We start from the raw sequence: 22,063 nt of genomic DNA on the forward strand, positions 1-22,063 counted from the left end.
ATGATGAAAGTGTTCTTTTTGTCGTTGCTCACTCTAGGGTGCCTCAAGTATAAGTGATCCAAAAGTGTTTTTCTTCCTACTTTTTCTTTTTCGTAATTAAAATTAGTTTCTATAGATATAAAAAGTGAAAAAAAAAACAACAACAACAATCATAAAACTACAGTCTTTTTTTATATTTTGGGTACTTGTGCATTTAACGAACCAGACGTAACTCAGCATTTGCTCGGCTCTGTCCGACGCATGACGTCAACAGCCGGATAAAACCAAGCATTGCCGATAAAATAAAAACAACACTACAACAAAATAACTGTCAAATGAAATTGTAAAATGTAGAAACACCAAAAATAAAGTAAAAAGCAAAAACCTACCATTCATTTATGTTTTTTTTTATTATTAGTATTATTGTTTGAAATTGTTTTCTGTTTACAAAATTAATACATATAAAACATTTTTTGTAAACAAATAATCGTATTATTTTTTTTTTAATGAACCGTGTTTTTTTTTTGTTTTTTTTTTCAACTATTTACGTAAAATAACCAACAAAAATAATATTTGTAGGATCATTTTTTTTTTAACAAATAATAGTGAGTAATTGTTTTTTATGAAACGGTTTTTTTTTGGAGGGGTCAACTATTTACGTACGAAAAAAGAAAAAAATCGTAAGAAAAAGGAAAGGAACAAAACTTTTTTTTTTTACGGGATCTACAAAATTAAGGCTGTGGTGGTTACCGTTAAATAGTGATACCCCTCTCCTCCCACTTTGCTCCAACAGTCTGATACGACCATGCATGGTCCCCGGCAGAATGTATTTTCTTATTAGTGGAAGGAGGGTTTCGGCATTCCTATTTGCTATGTTAACAAAAACAAAAAAAAAAAACTCCTTTTTGGCAGGGTCGGTGTATCCACCAAGGACCCAGACCGGTGTTAGACGTCTGCCAATGTTGTGTTTCCAGCGGTTGAAGACAGACAGACTCGTCGATTTCCACCGTATGGCCTGTTGCTGGGCCTCCTATCTGCCGGGGATTCCTGAGAAAGTAATCCCGGCATATTATATCTCGCAGGAAATTCGCTGAAGATTCCTAGTCGCCATCATCTTGAACGCCCATATCGAAATTCTCTCGTCTGCTGCTCGACGCGCATGCACGCGCGTCGAGTTGAAACTAAGCGCACAGCGTTTTGATTGGCTGATGACCATGTTTCGTCAGACAGCAGCAAAAGCCGAGCTGTTGACGTCATGCATCGGACAAAGCCGAGCAAATGCTGAGTTACGTCTGGTTTGTTAAATGCACAAGTACCATATTTTGTAATTCTAGATATCAAACAATTTTCAACATTTAATCAGTTTTTCTTTTTGTCTATTTCTGCAGGTTTTCTTTCTTTGCTGACACAAGAAATCTATTAGAATTCAACAATTTGCATCAATATTTTTCTAAATAATCCATAATCAGGCTGGGCTACTCCTTTGAAAAATAACTGCTCATCATCCTCTTTATATCAAAATAAACCCTTCCTATGGACTCAATACATAATGTGAATTGCAGCTTTTTCATAAAACAAAGTTTTTTCACTAATTTGAATTCAGCTGGTTTTACTTTTCTTCAAAATTGTTTTGTCGAATTTGAATTATTCTAGCAATAACATGAAAGCAGAGTGAAACAATTTTGTCATGATTCAGTTTATTTAGTAAATATTGAGGTTGCTCATCAATGTGGGCAGCTCAGAATGGGAAGTACAAGAGGTCAACGTTTGTATGCGATTACTGTGATAAGATGTTCACTCATCAAGCTGGACTCATTGATCATTTATAAGTGCACACTGAGGTGAGGCATCACCAATGTGAAATGTGCGGCTGAATGTTTTTCAAGTTGAGTTCGTTCACGAAACATTCGAACACACACAGGAGACACAAACATATATTCTAAATGTGAATCTAAACAAAATCCAGTTTTTTCAATCAATTCAGATTTATAATGTTTAGTGTTTCAATCAATTCAGATTTATAATGTTTAATGTTGCAAAAAATAAACAAGCAACAGATTTGAAAGACTTGGAATTTTTTGTAAAAAAAAAGTTTCTTTTCAAAATGGACTAAAAATGATTATTGATCTCTCTGACGACGATTCTCATTCTATTTTTGCTGAGGAAAAAGAACGTTTTCTAATGCCAAATAATAAAAAACTAAATTCTTCAAATCATTCAATTTCAGACAGCATTAGCACTGATAAAAATGAGTCAGAAGGATCTGATAAGGACATTCAGGATAATCAAAGACAAAGTCTTTTACTGAAAGAGATTCTCAACTCTACAAAAACTGAATCGTTGCAGACAATTCCAGTGAATATGCGACTTTGTTCAAATTTTGATCCAAGTGATCAGCTAGTACAGGATGTGTCGCCTCCTACAACTCCTACTGATAAATGTCCTATGGATGAAAACAAAGAAACCAGTAGAGTTCTAAACCACAAAACAGTCAGTACTTCAAGAAGAGGTAACAATGTCAAACCCAAATCCCACACCAAAACAATGCCATCATTACCATTTCAGCATAGACATGAAAGTGGCATAGGAATATTAAAAAAAGATAAAATTAAGCGTCATACTAAACTTTTTCTAAGAGAAAATTTACAGAAAACATTTTATCTAAGTACAGAAAAGCAAAAAAGGAAACCTATTTTTTTGTCAGCAACTAAAACAGCCTCTAATACAAATATTCAGAAACAAACACATCATCTTCGTTCCATTGGACAAAATCAGAAAGGGCCAAGTCAACCTCGGATTATCAAATCGATGATTCTACAGAATTTTCCAGAAGATATAAATGAACGTTTACATAAGAGTGAGGAAAAAAAATATCCTTGCCTTTATTGTGGTAAAGTGTTTACTCGACCTGGGGGACTTGTGGGCCACACCCGAATCCACACAGGGGAAAAACCTTACAAGTGCCAAACGTGCGATAAAATGTTTGCTGACTCAAGTTCACTTACAAAACATATCCGAACTCATACTGGGGAGAAACCATTCAAATGTAAGTTTTGTTATCGAGCATTTTCAATTTCACACAACCTTACTCGACATCTTAAGTTACACTCAAGAGACAAACTGCACTCAAGAGAAAGAAAACACTTCAACCAAACTTCCTCTGGAAAAGCATCTCTGCAAATTTGTAATGACTCAAGACTTTTGGTAAAAAGAATAAATAAATTTAATTTATCCTTAAATAATAAATTGAGAAAATCATGCCCCGGTGCAATGAGTTCAAAAATGTCCGTGACTGAATCATTCTTAGTTTCTACTGTTGACTCAGAAGATGACCTCCAGCTTCTGGGAGGAAAATCTCCCCACACTGTGGCAAATGATTTGACTCAATTTAACCAGGATGATATACAGAAGTATCCAACCTTGATTAGTGACAGACATTTAGCTAAGGAAATAATCATGCCAGAAAATGATATCAAACCAATTCTAACAAACGTTTCTTCACTCCAAATGAAAATGGAAAATTCTAATACTGACCAAGAATGTGTATTGACATCATGTCCAGATAGTGAAAATAACTATTTTAGTAACGAGAATTTAGAACAGACCATTTGCATTCCATCTTTAGTAGATTCTGAATATAATCCAAAAGAAAACATTCAAAAATGTAAGGAAACTAATGAAATCTTAAATAAAGATTCCTGTGTAAATTCTTTGAATGATGCCAGTTTAACATACAATCAAAGTTTCTCTGATGTTTCTAAAAATATTAGCAATAACTTTGAATTTCAACCCAAAGTTGAGCCGAGCTGGTATAATTCAGTTAATGAAGAGATTGAATCAGAAAGGGTTCCTTTTTTGTCGAACAACCAAAATTTTGGTTCAACAACCATCGTTTCTGTGACTGATAACAATTACACTAATAGTGAATGCCTTTTAAAACTTGCAAGTGTTGAACTACCTTTACTTGAATCAAATGAACAACAAACAGCATTGAATGAAACTTCACAGCCGTCGCACATCTTTCGGTGCGGTTATTGTCCTCAAGAGTTCAAGGATATTCATCTTCTTTCTCAACATATACAAGTTCATGACAAAAAGTCTGAATTGAGAATTGAAAGAAAAGCAAGGGAAATTAAGACAAGTGTGCCAGAAACTGAGTCTTTCAGAGAAATGGACATTTTGAAAAAAGAAATTGATTTGAAATTTAACGATAAAAGTTATAGAATGTCTGAAGAGACAGAATTGACTTCAAATTCTCAACATGAAAATATGTACGCAATTAATTTTGAAACTCAAGTGACAGAAAGTACAGAACCACAATCTAATCTCCCATTTTCAAATGTGTCTCTCTCATCAATGAAAGCTTCCATAGAACCAAAAGAAAATGGTAATTTTGATTCTCTGAAAAACAGTCAACCGAAAATTCCTTCAAGACAAACTTTACTTAATGGAACTAACTGCAAATTCCACTGCACATATTGCAGCAAGACATTCAATCGTCGTGCAGGTTTGATTGGTCATTTGCGGGTGCATACAGGTGAGAAACCGCATGTTTGTCGCTTGTGCAGTAAACGATTTTCTGATTCAAGTTCACTAACGAAACACATTCGAACTCATACAGGAGAAAAACCATTTGAATGTCCGATTTGTTTGCGAGCGTTTTCAATTTCGCATAATCTCACGCGGCATCTTAAACTGCACACAAAAGAGAAGCAACAACTTTTTAACAAAAATAAATCCGGAAATTTATTTAGATTAAGAGAAAAAGCAAATCTGTCAATTCGCTGCAGATATTGTTCAGCAACTTTTAAAAGTATGAGAATCTTAAAATGCCATCTTCGCTATCATTCTTTTACAAGTCAAACCTTCAAAGCAGGCAAGAGGGATGCTGTTAGAAATGATAAAAAAATAATTCATAATCCTAATGATCCAGTGATGGAAAAGACCAAAGCGTTAACAGATGAAAGGAATGAACTTCCAATAAGCAGTTTTAATGGGAATATAATTTCAGAAAACTTTTCTAACAAGAAAAAGTTTTCTTTGGTCAACAAGATTCAGAACAAGATTTTAAAAAATAGGAACTACCATTTTGGTATGATAAATTCCGGATCTTTGGAAAGAAAATATATCAGTAGAGAAATAAATTTCAAAACATTTCCCCAAACTACTTTGTGGTCCAATCTGACATCAACTGGAATGACTTTAGAATTGTCTGAAGAAACAAAAAATAATGAAGTGGTTCCCAGTTCTTTAAGTATCACTGAAGAGTCTTCCAATGTTGTAACCATGCTTCAGAATAATGCTTTAATGTCTAAAAAAGAACTAAAGTTTACTGAGCAGCTCAATCCAAGAACTGCAGCCTTCTCAAAGGATGGCACTGAAAGAAACTCAATTGAAATAAAACCAATAACTGAAGAATCAGAATCAAGAATTGCTTTAAAATCTTCCCAAATGAATAATGAAGCTGATTTGACAACTGGTGATGAATTGAAAATTTCAAAACAAAATTTAAAAACCACGTTTATAGAAAAAACATCTGTTGATAGATATAATAAGCTGTACATAAATGAAAATGTTCCAATTTATTCAGATTATTCTTGGAATCATGACAAAGAAATTGAAAATACATCTAACTATTCAACATCTGGATCCAAATGCGGTTACTGTCATAAATCCTTCAGGGATTTTTCTTCTTTATCCAAACATATGTCCATGCACAAGGAACAACAAAATCAGCAATTCAAGAGATATTCCTCCAATAGAGTCAGCCTTTTACACAGATGGGCGTCATCATCCAATAAAAGGCTCAAGATGTTAAGATCAGGTTTTGAGCGTACAAAACTATGGAGAAATTTGAATAAGAAAAATGGTAGGATGTATGCATGCTCATTTTGCTCCAAGCAATTCACACGTCGTGGTGGCTTGGTGGGTCATTTGCGGGTGCATACTGGAGAAAAACCGCATGAATGTCGAACTTGCTATAAAAGATTCTCTGACTCGAGTTCACTGACAAAACATATCCGAACTCATACGGGGGAAAAACCATTTCATTGTAAACTTTGTGATCGAGCATTCTCAATATCACACAATCTCACTCGACATCTCAAGTTACATTCAAGAGATGGCTTAAAGGTTAGCAATCAAGGGCAAAAAGTGACAAAAAAAACTGAAAAATCCAATGATGCGGTGAATATTAATGAACAATTAGAGGAACATAACATTCGTTCAAGTTTTAATGCGTCTCATTCATCGTCTCGTGATTTATGCAAAACTTCTCAGCGATTCGACAAACAGTTTTGCCATAACAAAAATACTGTTAGTCATCATCGGATTCTTGAGAATTCAAATCCTGTTTCATCGTCATCATTAAACGTTAACCCTGTATCAAGTAACATATCTAGCGATCAACAGTATTCTCATCTTGAAAAGAGTTCTTCTCATATGAGACGTTCCTTTGAACCAGTTCTTAGAATGACCACTAACCATTTGCTGAGTAATGTTCCTGACTTGAGGCTTTCAATTTCCAATCATAATGTTTCTTCAACACAACTTTTAGATAATGAAGAAATTTCTTTTGAATACAAGCCAGAATTTCTCTCCCCTTCCAACCAAAAATTAAATGCTCCAAATAGAAACCCCCTCTTCTCAGACGCATCATCATCTGATGTGGTCAATCCAATTTCACAATCACTTACCATTAATCATTTGCCTTCCATTTCTACAGATACACTTAGTTTGAATTCTCATGCACAAGTTAGCACTGCTCATCTTGTGTCTTTTAATACAAAGGCTGTTGATTCTCTCAATAAAAATCCGCAGATTTCTTCAAACAGAAATGAACCTGAAAACCAAACAAATCCATTCTCAGATACTTTTTCCAAAACGGTTCTACTCTTAAAGTCTTTATCAAATTATAATTCCGATGAAATAAATGATCTTCAGCCAAAGTATTATTCACAGAATTTGACAGCTGAAAATCTACAACCAAACCAAATACCAAATTCATGCACAAAACTTCCAAACCCAAACTCTACAATTCTGACTTCTTCTTTTCCCACTGAAAAAAACATTTCAGACTTATTCTTCAGCCCAATAAAACCTTTGAGAAGTTCATGTATTACAGACGACAATTGCACTTCTATTGAAACAGCCTTAAGTAATGTCATGGAACGTCCACTAGACTGTGCTAGCTCTGTAGACAAGAAACTCTTTAAGCCAATTCATACATTTCAAAATAGCCAGACTTCAAGTAAGAATATCAAAAATCAAGCACAAGTGAACAACACATTTACTGAGAAACCTTCACAGTCTCATCCTTCTCAAAAAACACCAGTTCACAAAAACACATGCATTTTATGTCGGACTTATTACCAAGACTTTCAACAACTCGAAGCTCATCTCAAAATTCATCGGACACAGAATAAGACATTTACATGTGGTTACTGTAACCGTAATTTTGCACGTTTCAGTGGGTTGATGGGTCATGCTCGAGTCCATACACTTGAGCGACCATATCGATGTAAGATATGTGAAAGGGCTTTCTCCGATTCTAGTTCTTTAACAAAACATACTCGAATTCATACGGGTGAAAAGCCGTTTACATGTAAATATTGTTTGCGCACATTCTCCATTTCACATAATCTTACGCGGCATCTTAAAATTCATTTAAGAGAAAAAAAACAATTTGATGTACAATAAAAATCTAATTAAGATTTGCACAAAAACAATTCTCTTTTAAAAAAAAAAAAAGAAAAAAAAACGAACAAAGTAGGGAATATGGACACAATCAAAGATGAAAACAAAATAACAGATTTCAGTCAACACCTGTTTAAGCTTGACTGTTGCACACCCATTGTCTCTGTAAACAACAAGAGTATGATTTTTATATATTTACACAACTTGAAAGTTTGGATTGATATTTTTATTAAAAACTAGTGAGCCGCCCGACTTTGCCCGGTCATAAAATACACTTTAATATGATATTTTAATTTGATTAAAAACATGACATACATATGAACTGATTAAAAACATGACATACATATGAACTGATCAAAAACAATGTTGACTTAGTTTAAAAACTATTTTAACCGGTTAAAACCCCATAAAAGAATGGTTTGTAGAACATCCAATCATTTGAGGCCCCTAGCGCCGCACTGCGACTTTTAGTTTCAGGGGGACATAGAGTTTGAAAATATGGAGACAGATAGACATATAGCCTTTTATATATTAGATAATAATAAAAACGAGTTATGTATTCGCTTGATTGATTTTTATGTAGAGTGTGTTTATATATTTGCAAAACTTTTAAATTTTTGAATGGATTTTCACAACCAACAGCACGTTTTTTTAAAAAAATATTTTTACAACATAATAAAACAAGCAAATAAAAAACTATTAATTATCGCTAAAGTTAATGCTTTAAAGAATAATTAAATAAATATTGAATTGTATTAAAAACGCACACAGAAGAAAATACACTCAACATGACAAAATCAATCTTGATTATGAAATCTCTCAAAACATTTGCAAAAATCTGAACAAGTCAATTATACAGTCCTGGTCAAAATCATAAGACCACTTAAGAAAGTAAGCGTTTACGCATATTATTGAATTTTTAATCAAACAAATGGTTGAAACCATTGCCAAAAGGGAAAGTATGATGGAAAAAAAATGAAATCTGCTTCATTCGAAACCTCATATTTTCCCTTTTGGAACTGGTTTCAGCCATTTGTTTGATTAAAAATTCGATAATATGTGTAAACGCTTACTTTCTTAAGTGGTCTTATGATTTTGATCAGGACTGTATTTGTTTCTGCCATTAAAAAGTCTGGCTTAAAGTTTTATTAAAAAGTTTTTAAAATATGTATTTTTCAAATATAGCTTTTTTATACTTGTTGCTTATAGTTTTGATTTTATTATGCATAATTATTGCTTCAGTCTAGAAAGATTTCTCCTTCTTTGACCATTAAAATTGGTTTTTATTTACAAAAACCACAATTTTTTTTTATTTGTTTTGAAACGAAAATGAAGATCTCAGGAGAGATCAGCATCCTAAATTCTCAATTATTATGTTAGTTTTTAATGCAGGGAAAATTCTGTTTCCCACAAAATATTTAATAATATAACTCGTTTTTATTATCATAATTATATTTTTTAAATAATAATATCAATCCAGAGTGACTCATTTGGGAAAGCTTGGGTCACAAGTAAATAATAGAACTTATTTATTCTTTTTAAATTGTGTTATACCATTTCTGCACAGCACCCATTTATTTAAATGTATTTTGCTTGAATAGGTCAGAAACAAATAACTCATTTTTATTATTATTTTTAATAAAAATATCAATTCACAAAAATCTGCTCAAAAAATTAAAAATTTTGTAAATATATAAATGCACTCTACATGAAAATCAATCTTGGAATAAATGATATAACTCGTTTTTATTATTATTTTTAATCCAAACTTTGATTAAAAATGTGTAAATATATAAAAAATGCAACCTTATTGTTTACAAAGGTGGTGTTTGTGTGAAGGTCAAGGTCAAACTGGTGTTGACTGAAATCTGTTCTTTTGTTTCTGTCTTCAATAAAGATATGGATTCCCTATTTCATCCAAAAAACCCATGTTTATATAGGAGGTTTTTAGAGGTGGTGAAATTGACAACTATTTTCTTTAATTGCAGATTTCTCTACTATCAATGATTTTGAGTTCAGCTTGGTTTGACAATGAAGAGACTGGCATCCAAGAAGTGTTTGCAAATTGCAAATGAGTCAATCAATTTATTGATAGAAATAGCTGATGAATGAATAATTTCACGAAATGGATCTGTCAACCAGTGACCTAATTCAAAAGATTTAACACCATAAGATTATTTACTTTGGGATTTGTAAAGTACTAGGTTATCACTGATAAACTACTTGAAAGACGACATTCAATGTGTTATTGCTGAAATACAGCCTAATTTAATGCGTAGAATTTGTGAAAATTGGACCTCTAGATGATGCCATATACGCACAAGCCATGGGGCCACATGGCTAAAATTATATTTAAATCATAAATGCCAAAAATTTATCTTTGGAATAAACCACATATTTGTATAATAAAAATATTTTTCTTCTATGATTTATTTTAATTCAAAGTTTGCCGTCTCTAAAAAACACTTCTTATATTATGCTAGTGATTATTACCCAGCATTGCTCGGCTGTAAAATATGTTGAACATGAGTAATCACTTTATTGTTTATGCAGCAAATTCAAAGAGTACCAAAAATATCTCTGTATACAACAAATTTTTGTTTGTTGTAATGAGAACAGTCTTCAAATATTGGAATTTAAGTGAAAATAGTGATTAATCTGCATTAAAAGAAACTGATCCCCAAGTCTGAAATCTAAATTCATATATATATATATATATATATATATATATATATATATATATATATATATATATTTATATTAGTATTTTGCATATATTTTATTTGGGCTGTAATTAGCAAATGAAAATACAATCTCAATATTATTTTTCGTCTGAAAAAAAAAAAAACAGTTAAAATTTACTAAACTTACCAACATTGAAACTTGCCAAAGATTATTTCTAAATTTTACTTGAATATTTTTCCATATCAACATTTTAATGTTTGGTTTGTCTTCAGTTTTATTGTTACAGATTTAATAATAGTGTAATTAAGGTTTAATGAATAAAGATATCCAATGTTTGGAAGAACTGTTACTTTTCCTCAGTGTTTTTACTGCTTTATTATTTTTTTTCTCAAAAATAAATAAAACGCTTATTTAAATTAAATGTTTTTTTTGTAATCGTTCAACTTAAAAAAATATATTATTGTTCCAATCAACAAAGAAAAGGATGTGTTTCGTGTATAACTATTACTATGTGGTGTACTGTAGTACATCTTTTTATGTACATTTAATAAGGACAATAACATTTTACTTTTTTCTATTCAATTTTATAATCATGTTTCAGAAATTTATCTGACAACTTTTTGAATGAATAAATCTTAAAATCAGTTAAGGAACACATTCTGAAATTTTAATCATTTTTTCTTTTCATTTTAAAATTATTTTAAATTCTTACCATTTCATTTACTTTTTGTTAAATTAATTTTGTTTGAAAATCTTTTAATATTTGTTTTGTAGAAAATGCCATTAAATATCTATTCAATAATTTTGTTGTTATTAAACTAAAAATAGGTTCGCATCATTTAGATAAAAGAAAATTGCTTTTTCTCATCATTCCCATCAAAAAATAACAGCAAACAATATTTTTAGGAATGAAACATTTTTGACTGGCAATGTATATAAATTGTAATATCTATGTTTGTTTAATTGTTTATAAACTTTTCCTAAGGGTTTCACAATATATACCTGTCGTTCGAATAAGAATATTTTATTTTGATCAAAGGGACACATTATGTGGTGATGGGGGATTCTGTGTTTATGCTCGGAATACACCATTTTATTTTGTTGACAATTATTAAATATAAAGTTTTAAGTAAGAATAGAAGTGAGAAAGTAGGATGCTCAGGCAAATCAGTCTCAAGAAATGCTGGGTGTGCTTCTAGAGGTTTTAAACTTTGACTATATTGATATTTAATTCAATTAATGCCACATTTAATGTTGAGTACATGAGAAAAAACATTGAATATGATAAAATGTAGCAAATAAGAATAAGCAAACTAATTCAGTTTATGAGATGGGGAAAAAGAACATGAAATTCCTAATTCAAGGCAATGCCGGATTTTCCTGTAAATATATATATAGAAAGAAAAAAACAAATTTTTATTTATTATTAATCAAGAAGCATAACAATGCAAATTGTGTTTCTGTTTAAATTCTTTTTTTTTTTTTTTTTAGGATGGCAAAATAAAGAAGGTTACTTATTTCAACTTATTTTTTGAATTTTTATTTTAACAAAGATTTTTTTTTCCAAAATTGGTTTTTATTTACAAAAACCACAAACTTTTTTTATTTGTTTTGAAACGAAAATGAAGAAAACATTATAAGGAAGAAAGGACTTCTTTTTTTCTTCAAATAAAAAAGTTCTTTTCCTTTAAGTAGCCAATAAAAAATGCTTTCAAAACAAATAAACAAACTATCATCTTAAAATTGCTAAAAGATTCAAAATTACAGGTCCATATGACAGCTCTCATCGATGCTACTATTACAATTAATCAAAAGTAAGTTTTGCTCAACCAATCAGATTTGCAGTTTAATTGAGAATAACAATCTGGGAGCCGAGCACCTGTTATCACATGACCATATAAACAGTGAAGTGTACATACAAAAATAGATCAGAGAATGTTACATGCAAAGCGAACAGAGATGAAGTACTGTATAGATATCTTCTCCAAAGCCAACAGTATTAACAGAGGTGAAGTACTTGATAGACATCTTCTCCAAAGCCAACAGTATTTATATCGATACTCTACGGCTGACTGGGATAGCTTCCGTACATTCATATTTGATTTACCCCTGCATTCCATGTTTAAAAAGGATGTGTCCTCTATAGTATCAGACCTGACCGAATGGTTAATTGTAGGCATAGACCGATTCATACCATCCAAAAATTCCAACAAAAACCTAACAGCCAGCCATGATTCTCCCCAGAATGTGCTGCTGCCATCACGCACAGAAATCACTTTTTCCATAGCTACCAACGTAATAGATGTACTAAGACTAAAGCTGCTTTCAGGACTGCCAGTAAAAGAGTAATAAAAATGCAAGAGAGTTATATGCTCAGTCCGTTAAATCTAAAGTAGCTGAGCAACGACTTGGTTCCCACCAGTTTTGGCAAATAGCAAACAGGATCCTAAACAGAAGCATACGTTCTATCCCAACCATCATCAATGAACCTGATGTCATCTCGTCAGCATCAAACAAGGCCAGACTATTTGCCAAGAACTTTGCAGCTAATTCTACCCTAAGCAACAAAGGCCATCAACTCCCTGTATTTCCTCCTATAACAGACAACACGCTATGCAACATACAAATATCTGTGCGTGAGGTTGCCAAACTAATCAAGAACCTTGATTCCAGTAAAGCAACTGGCCCTGACGGCATTCCAGTTATAGTTCTGAAAAAGCTTCAACCAGAACTTGCCCCCATACTTACAAAACTGTTTAAGCATTGCCTTAAGGAGAAGTGCTTTCCAACACCCTGGAAAACCTTGTCAGTATGCCCTGTATTTAAGAATTCAGGTGATAAGATCTCCCTCTCAGTACAGACCAATAAGTCTCCTGTGTGTCATGAGTAAGTTACTGGAATCCATATTAAATAAAGAAGTAGTCAACCACCTCAGCAGAAACAACATTCTTAGTGACATGCAATATGGTTTCCACTCCACAAGATCTACAGCAGATGTGCTAATGGTTATATCTCATAGGATTAGTGAATCTCTTGACAAAGGCTTCCTTTCCAGGCCTTCAATAAGGTATGGCATAAAGGCCCACTTCACAAGATTTTCAGCCACGGCATTACTGGAAATGTTCTCTCAATTATTAAATCATTTACTATTAGAGTAGTGGTTGATGGACAGAAATCAGAGGCCCACAGTATTAATGTTGGAGTCACTCAGGGGTCCATCCTGGGTCCAACTCTCTTCCTGATCTACATCAATGATCTGTCTAAACACATAAATCATTCGTTGACATCTATGTTGATGACACAACCATCTATGGCAACACATCAAAAGTCGTAAATGACAAAGTTCTCTCTGATTCTCTCTCCTCTGATTTTGAGCGCGTGGTACAGTGGGGGAAGAGGTGGCTGGTTACATTTAATGTATCCAAAACCAAGCTTCTATCTTTACATCATCAACGCTCTGATTCCCATCTGGCATCAATTGAAATGGATGGCTCTCGTCTTGGGGAGGCTCCATGTTTTGACAAGCTTCTTAGTTTGACCTTTACTCCTGATCTGAAATGGAACACGTACATCAGGTCTCTTGCCAAGAATGCTGGGAAAATAGTGGGATCCTTCTACCGCTCCAGAAGATATCTCATTACTGATGCAATTCTCTATCTTTATAAAAGCCAAGTACGTCCAAGGATGGAATACTGCTGCCATATCTGGGCAGTAGTTGCTAAAAGCAGCCTATCCTGCCTTGACAGAGTACAAAATAGACTTCATGGCTTAGTGGGGGATGCCCTTTTCTCTTCCCTGCAGCCTCTCTCCCACAGAAGAGACGTTGCGAGCCTGTCTTTGTTTTATCGTTATTTCAATGGCAAGTGCTCATCTGAGCTCCAATTTCTGGTCACACTTCACCAATCTTTCACGAAAAACACCCGTCTAGCTGAAACCACTATCAATAATTTTCCCCACTCTTTATCTGTGCCTAAATCCAAACGTAGATTCCATGAGCAGAGCTTCTTTCTCCGAAGTGCACAACTGTGGAACTCTCTTCCATTTGCCTGTTTCCCACCTGACTACAACGTGGATGTTTTCACCTGACAAACCACTCTCTTAAGTAAGACACCCTATCAAATCTCACATAAAATGATTACTACAATACTATCTCATTGATTAATGTACACGCAATAACCTTATCCCAAAGTAAAAAAAAAAAAAATTTACAGAATTGACGTACTTGATAGATATCCTCTCCAAAGCCAACAGCATCTACAGAGTTTAAGTACTTGATAGACATCTTCTCAAAACCCAACGGTATCCGCAGAGGTGAAGTACTTGAGAGATATCTTCTCCAAAGCCAAAAGTATTGAAAGAATTGAAGTACTTGATAGATATCTTCTCCAAAGCCAACAGTATTGAAAGAATTGAAGTACTGTATAGATATCTTCTCCAAAGCCAACAGTATTGAAAGAATTGAAGTATTGATAGATATATTCTTCAAAGCCAACGGTATTGAAATAATTGAAGTACTGTATAGATATCTTCTCCAAAGCCAACAGTATTGAAAGAATTGAAGTACTTGATAGATATCTTCTCTAAAGCCAACAGTATTGAAAGAATTGAAGTATTGATAGATATATTCTTCAAAGCCAACGGTATTGAAAGAATTGAAGTACTTAATAGATATCTTTTCCGAAGCCAACAGTATTGAAAGAATTGAAGTACTTGATAGATATCTTCTCTAAAGCCAACAGTATTGAAAGAATTGAAGTATTGATAGATATATTCTCCAAAGCCAACGGTATGGAAAGAATTGAAGTACTTAATAGATATATTTTCCAAAGCCAACAGTATTGAAATAATTGAAGTATTGATAGATATATTCTCCAAAGCCAACAGTATTGAAAGAATTGAAGTATTGATAGATATATTCTCCAAAGCAAACAGTATTGAAAGAATTGAAGTATTGATAGATATATTCTTCAAAGCCAACAGTATTGAAATAATTGAAGTACTCGATAGATATCTTCTCCAAAGCCAACAGTATTGAAAGAATTGAAGTACTCGATAGATATCTTCTCCAAAGCCAACAGTATTGGAAGAATTGAAGTACTTATTAGATATCTTCTCCAAAGCCAACAGTATTGAAATAATTGAAGTATTGATAGATATATTCTTCAAAGCCAACAGTATTGAAATAATTGAAGTACTCGATAGATATCTTCTCCAAAGCCAACAGTATTGAAATAATTGAAGTATTGATAGATATATTCTTCAAAGCCAACAGTATTGAAATAATTGAAGTACTGTATAGATATCTTCTCCAAAGCCAACAGTATTGAAATAATTGAAGTATTGATAGATATATTCTTCAAAGCCAACAGTATTGAAATAATTGAAGTATTGATAGATATATTCTCCAAAGCCAACAGTATTGAAATAATTGAAGTACTGTATAGATATCTTCTCCAAAGCCAACAGTATTGAAAGAATTGAAGTATTGATAGATATATTCTCCAAAGCAAACAATATTGAAAGAATTGAAGTATTGATAGATATATTCTTCAAAGCCAACAGTATTAAAATAATTGAAGTACTGTATAGATATCTTCTCCAAAGCCAACAGTATTGAAAGAATTGAAGTACTGTATATATATCTTCTCCAAAGCCACCAGTATTGAAATAATTGAAGTATTGATAGATATATTCTTCAAAGCCAACAGTATTGAAATAATTGAAGTACTGTATAGATATCTTCTTCAAAGCCAACAGTATTGAAATAATTGAAGTACTGTATAGATATCTTCTTCAAAGCCAACAGTATTGAAAGAATTGAAGTACTGTATAGATATCTTCTCCAAAGCCAACAGTATTGAAAGAATTGAAGTATTGATAGATATATTCTTCAAAGTCAACAGTATTGAAATAATTGAAGTACTTTATAGATATCTTCTTCAAAGCCAATAGTATTAACAGAGGTGAAGTACTTGTCATCCTTTACATACAAATGTCAAAAAGTACATTAAATAAATAATGATTACGACTGTGACAACAGCATATTTTTTTCATGGTTTTGACTCTTGAGTATGTATCCATTAATCTCTATATATAAAAATCAAACGTCTGGTTTGTTCAAAGTCGATAAACTAGAAATTTACAAACCCGTTTTCTGTGAAATTGTTAACAGTGAGTGTTTATAATCTAACTGTGTTTTTAAGTATTAAAAAGTAAATATTACCTTATTAAAAAGGAACTTTTATTCATCAGGAAAAATTTACCGATTTCAGCCGATTAGCGGAGATATTTCCGGTTTACCATTTTGAAATGACGAAAAATAACGATTCTGACTATAACACACTTTTTTTTTTTAATTGTTAAAACAGTAACACAGAAATTAATACTAAATACGATTTTGACTTTAACACACTTTTTTTTTTTTAAATCGTTAAAATAGTAACACAGAAATTAATATTAAATAAAATAAAAATATTTCTCCTAATGCAGAACTATTTTTGCCATTTTATTTCCAGTAGAAATGAGCAGTCCATGAGTTGAAGACTTTTGAATTACAATATTTCATTTTCTGTTTAATCGATAAGTATACAAAAAAAAATTCCCTATTTTTTAAATTTAAATTCATTTTGGCTGTCCTTACAATAAAATTATACCATTGAAATAACAAAAAATAACAATTGACTACACGTGTGTATAAAAAAAAAAATTTTTTTAACAATCATTAAAAGCGTAAAACACAAATTGTTTAAGAAATAAAGCAGAAGTGAAAAAATGTTTTTTTTTTTTTTACAACTTATTTTAACAAACTTGGGCGGAGTTGTACAACCATCACCCCCATGGCCCATGCGTAATTTCTATATTGATAGGTTTTTTTAAATTTTTTCACTGGATTATTATTGATTGGATACTAATTAACCAGATTAAGAAAAAAAAAAATCATTTTGACATTTGAAAGGGGTGCTCACTTTTTAGTTACCGGTCACTCATTTTTTTTTTTTTTTTTTTTTTTTTTTTTTTTCTAAATATGGAAGTATCTTCGGGAGATATAAAATGGTCCCATGTTGACGAAGCAATGTATCGGGATACTTAAAAAATTCCAAAAAAATATATATATATAACAATTCAAACTAACCGTGTCAAAGAGAGTTGGCCGCCATTTTTAACTGTCTAATACATCGGTAAACACTGTTTTTCCAGCTGCATAAACATGTTACATTAAATAAAAACACTAAAAACATATCCAGTTAGGTAGAAAAGTAACTTATCTTGCCTTTGATAACATTTATTTGTTATATATTTGTTTTTTGACAACTTTTTCGAATCTTTGTGTATAGTAATACAAACCCCAAAAACTAAATAAGTAAAAAAAAACAAAAAAAACTCGAAACTTTATTTTCATAAAAAACAATAAAAAAGATCATGTTCATTCTATCCTTTTTTTTTTGGTACTTATGCAGATAGTGATCCGTGCTAAAATAATAACGTTATTATTTAAAAAGCCATTCTTAACATGGGGAGGGGAGGGTGTTTTGTGCCTATTCTGTACTTTAACTTTACAATTGAATAAAAAAAAAACATATCATAAAATTTTAATTAAACTTGGAAATACGATTTAAAAAATAGCACGGATCACTCTCTGAATTAGCACCATTTTTTTTTTTCTTTGGGAAACAAATATTTCTGACTTTCTATGGTTTTGATATACCCGCATTTTTATTGGTTACAAAATGGGGGACTGATTTACTATAACGTTGTAACTAAAAAGTGAGCACCCCTTTCAAATGTCAAAATGATTTTTTCCTTTTTTTTTTTCTTAATCTGGTTAATTAGTATCTAATCAATAATAATCGAGTTGTTTTATGAATGCTTTTCCTTTATTAAAACCGTGGTACACATTAGCGTTGTGCTTTAAACTAACATTGCTGTCACATTTAAGGAATAAAGCATGAGTAAAATTGTTTTTTTTTTTTTCCTTTCGACCAAACTTATTTTACCAAACTTGAAAGTACGCCTTTGGGTTTGGTTTACTGTACACAGATTCGAAAAAGTTGACACAAAACAAATATAGAACAAATAAATGTAACATGTTTATTCAGCTCGAAAAACATACAGTGTTTATTGGAAAATTTAAAAGTGCGGCCGACTCTCTCTTTGAGGTGGTAAGTTTGGGAAAATGAGTTATAAATAAAACAAATCAGACAAAATACTATTAGAAACTCGCTCAATATATGTTACCGTGACATAGGCTGACATATATTCGGCGGGTTTTTAACAGTATATTGACTGTTTTTTTATTTATAACTTATTTTCCCAAACTTACCGTCTCAGAGAGAGAGGGAGTCAGCCGCCATTATAAATTTTCCAATACATCGATAAACACTATGTTTTTCGAGCGAATAAACATGTTACATTAAATATAAACACTAAAAGCATATCCAGTTAGGTAGAAAAGTAACTTATCTTGCCTTTGATAACATTTATTTGTTTTATATTTGTTTTGTGCCAACTTTTTCGAATCTATGTGTACAATTAAAAACCCACGCTCCCCCCATCAAGTTGATTTTATATAAGAAAATATGAATGCTTTTCCTTTATTAAAACCGTGGTAGCGTTGTGCTTTAAACTAACAATTTATTTAAAAAAAAAAAAATTTACTTTAGCTCCACCTCCACAATTTTTAACATGGGTAGGTAGGCGTTGTTTATTCTGAAAGCCGTTCTTAACGTGGGGAGGATGGAGGTATTTATTCCAAAAGCCGTTTTTTACATGGGGAGGTTAGGGATGTTTATTCTGAAAGCCATTCTTAACATAGGAATATTGAAGGTGTTTATTCCTAAAGTCATTCTTAACGTGGGGAGATTGTCGGTTTTCATTCCAAAAGCCGTTCTTAATATTAGGAGGTTGGGGTGTTTATTCATGGTCGCCAGTGAATTATAGTTTATAGCACAGGTCTTTATATCTCGAAAACTACTTGCCTCTGCAAATTGTAAATAAGCTTTTCTTATTCAGCATCGTCAAAAACCATTAAGAGTAGTAATTACAAAACAAATTGTGGAGAGGGACCTAATGTAACAAAATACCAAAAAAAAAAAACAAAAAAAAAAACAGACACCATGAAATTTACGTTCATTAAAAGCGTAAAACAGAAAGTGTTACATTTAAGAAATAAAGCATAAGTAAAAACTGTTTTGTTTTAATTTTTTTTTGATAAAACTTATTCTAACAAACTTGAAATTATGCTTCTTTTTTTTTTTTTCAGAGTTGTTTCAATATAAGATAATATGAATGCTTTTCCTTTATTAAAACCGTGATACACAATAGCGTTGTGCTTTAAACTAAAAATTTATTTAAAAAAAAAAAGGTAAATTTTTACTTTAGGTCCATCTCCACAATTTTTACCATGGGTGGGTAGCTGTTATTTATTCTGAGGTTGGGGTGTTTATTCATGAATTATAGTGCATAGCACAGGTCTTTATATCTCGAAAACTACTTTCCTCTGCAAACTGTAAATAAGATTCAGCATCGTCAAAAACGTTTAAAAGTAGTAATTTTAAAACAAATTGTGTAGGTGGACCTCTAAGGCAGGATAAGTTACTTTTCTACCTAACTGGATATTTTTTTTGTGCTTTTATTTGGTTTGTATTACTGTACACATAGATTCGAAAAAGTTGCCAAAAAACAAATGTATAACAAATATTATCAAAGGCAAGATAAGTTACTTTTCTACCAAACTGGCTGATCCAGTTGAGTAGAAAAGTAACTTATCTTGCCTTATATAAGATTTATTTGTTATATATTTATTTTCGACAACTTTTTTATATCTGTGTTTAGTAATACAAACCCGTTTGATTTAATGTAACGTTTATTTGACCCGAAAAGCAGTGTTTATCAGTGTATTTGAAAAATACAAATGGTGGCGGACACTGTTGATTACATTGTTTTGGAAAATGAGTTAAAACTAAAAAACTATACAATATACTGTCAGAAACCCACCAAATATGTCAGCCTATGTCACGGTCACATATATACGGTGGGTATCTTACACTGTTATGTATAGTTTTTAGTTTTTTACTTATTTTCCCAAACTTAACATATTCAACAGAGTCCACGACCATTTATCTTTTTCAAATACATTGGTAAACACTGTGTGCTTTTCCGAGCTGATTAAACCTTTTACATCAAATAAAAACACTAACAAATTATCCAGTTATGTAGAAATGTAACTTACCTTACCTTTGCTTACATTTATTTGTTTTTAGACAACTTTTCGAATCTGTGTATAGTACCTCCCCACCCCACCAAAATATTAATGAAAAGTAAGAGTTTTGATTACAAAAAGCACAAAAAAAAAAAAAAATCGATTAACCATTCCAACCTTTCAGCAACGTTCGGCTTAATCCATTGACTACTGGTCGAGTCCAAGCCATGATTGATGGAAACTCCTAAGGATCCTGGTCAGATTCTGCAAGAGTACTGTTTTTTTTTTGTTTTTTATTTATTTATTTTTACACTTTTGGATTGCTGTACTAATAATATAAGAAACAGGCATTTTCTCTTTTTATTAGAATTTTCCACAAATTGAGCCACAGCAACATGTGGCAGGGTACAGCTAGTATTTTATATGTTTTTATGTAGACGGATGTGGTTCTTGGTTAACCAAGTGTGTCTAACGGTGTTAGATATATAACCGAGAGTCAAAAGAATGAAAAAGAATATTCTGTTGTCACAATCCTAATAATGATACTACTTATTAGCAGCATCGGTTAATGTATCGGAGAAAGCACGATTTTTTTTCTGGTTTCTATTTTTGTATTACTGAGAATCTTTTACCAAAATACTTATTAATTTCACGTTTGACTTGTCTAAGTTATTATCAACATTCAACAAGCTATTATAAGTTTTTTTTTTTTACTTGAATGCCACAAAAAAAAGGTAAAGTTTTACTATCACGCACTGTAGTTCACTCCTTCAAAAAATCAGATGCTCCTTTTTACGGGGCGATTACGTGTAAACGGTTTTAAAAAAACTATCTGCAAAGAAGTAATTAACAGTATTTAAAATAAAATATTTTTAATTTTGGATTTGGAGTTGAAGATCACTTACCTTCATAAACTTATCGTAAAATGAGAAGCCCCCACAGATAGCAGTAAGTTTTTTTGTTTTTTTTTCTGTTTTTAAAATAAATTAAAACATCTAAATAAATAAAATGACTTTTAAGCAGTAAAAGAACAACATTTGTGGAGGGGGGGGGCATAGATATAATGTAAATATATCTAACTTACCCTAGCTCTAAGAAAAACTAGATGAGAGCAATGAAGTCAGGAGTGAAAATTGCTTTCTTGTCTGAACTCTGATACAATTCAAGAATTGGTACTTGTACAGTTTAATCAAGACATTAACAAAATGAAAATATCGGAAAAAAAAGGTTATATTGTACGTAACCGTTATGAACTGAAGATCCCCGAAAAAAAAATTTCACTTAATTTGATCGAGTAGCCTTTTTTTTTTTTACAGCGGAAAAACGTTTTTATGAGAGCGCGTTGAAGGCAGGCATCTTGGATTTTTTCTTAATTTTTGTTTGCATGAAGAAATTTATTATTCACTTCTTCCCGTGAATCATCATCAATCAATTAGACGTTACTACTAAACGCTGAAACATCAAGGAAGAAAACAAACAAAAAAAGAAAAATATGAGAAATAGAAT

The 22,063-nt window shown here is 31.8% G+C and overlaps 2 protein-coding genes across 3 annotated transcripts in view; one reads left to right on the forward strand and one right to left on the reverse strand.

The window, feature by feature from the left end:
* The window catches only part of LOC145252669 (uncharacterized), a 151,321-nt gene extending 141,235 nt beyond the window's left edge, over positions 1–10,086 (forward strand). For both annotated transcript variants that reach the window (XM_080112453.1, XM_080112452.1), the window contains exon 2: positions 1,368–10,086. In XM_080112453.1, coding sequence (XP_079968579.1) covers positions 2,095–7,677 — 5,583 coding nt within the window. In that variant the 5' untranslated portion in view covers positions 1,368–2,094 and the 3' untranslated portion in view covers positions 7,678–10,086. The remainder of the gene's footprint in view (positions 1–1,367) is intronic.
* The window catches only part of LOC145252672 (lysosome membrane protein 2-like), a 160,772-nt gene that overhangs the window by 125,755 nt on the left and 12,954 nt on the right, over positions 1–22,063 (reverse strand). The gene's annotated exons all lie outside the window — the stretch shown is intronic.

Source organism: Euprymna scolopes, chromosome 29 (assembly GCF_053919585.1).
Source record: "Euprymna scolopes isolate OS-2025 chromosome 29, ASM5391958v1, whole genome shotgun sequence".
NCBI classification, from domain to species: Eukaryota; Metazoa; Mollusca; class Cephalopoda; order Sepiida; family Sepiolidae; genus Euprymna; species Euprymna scolopes.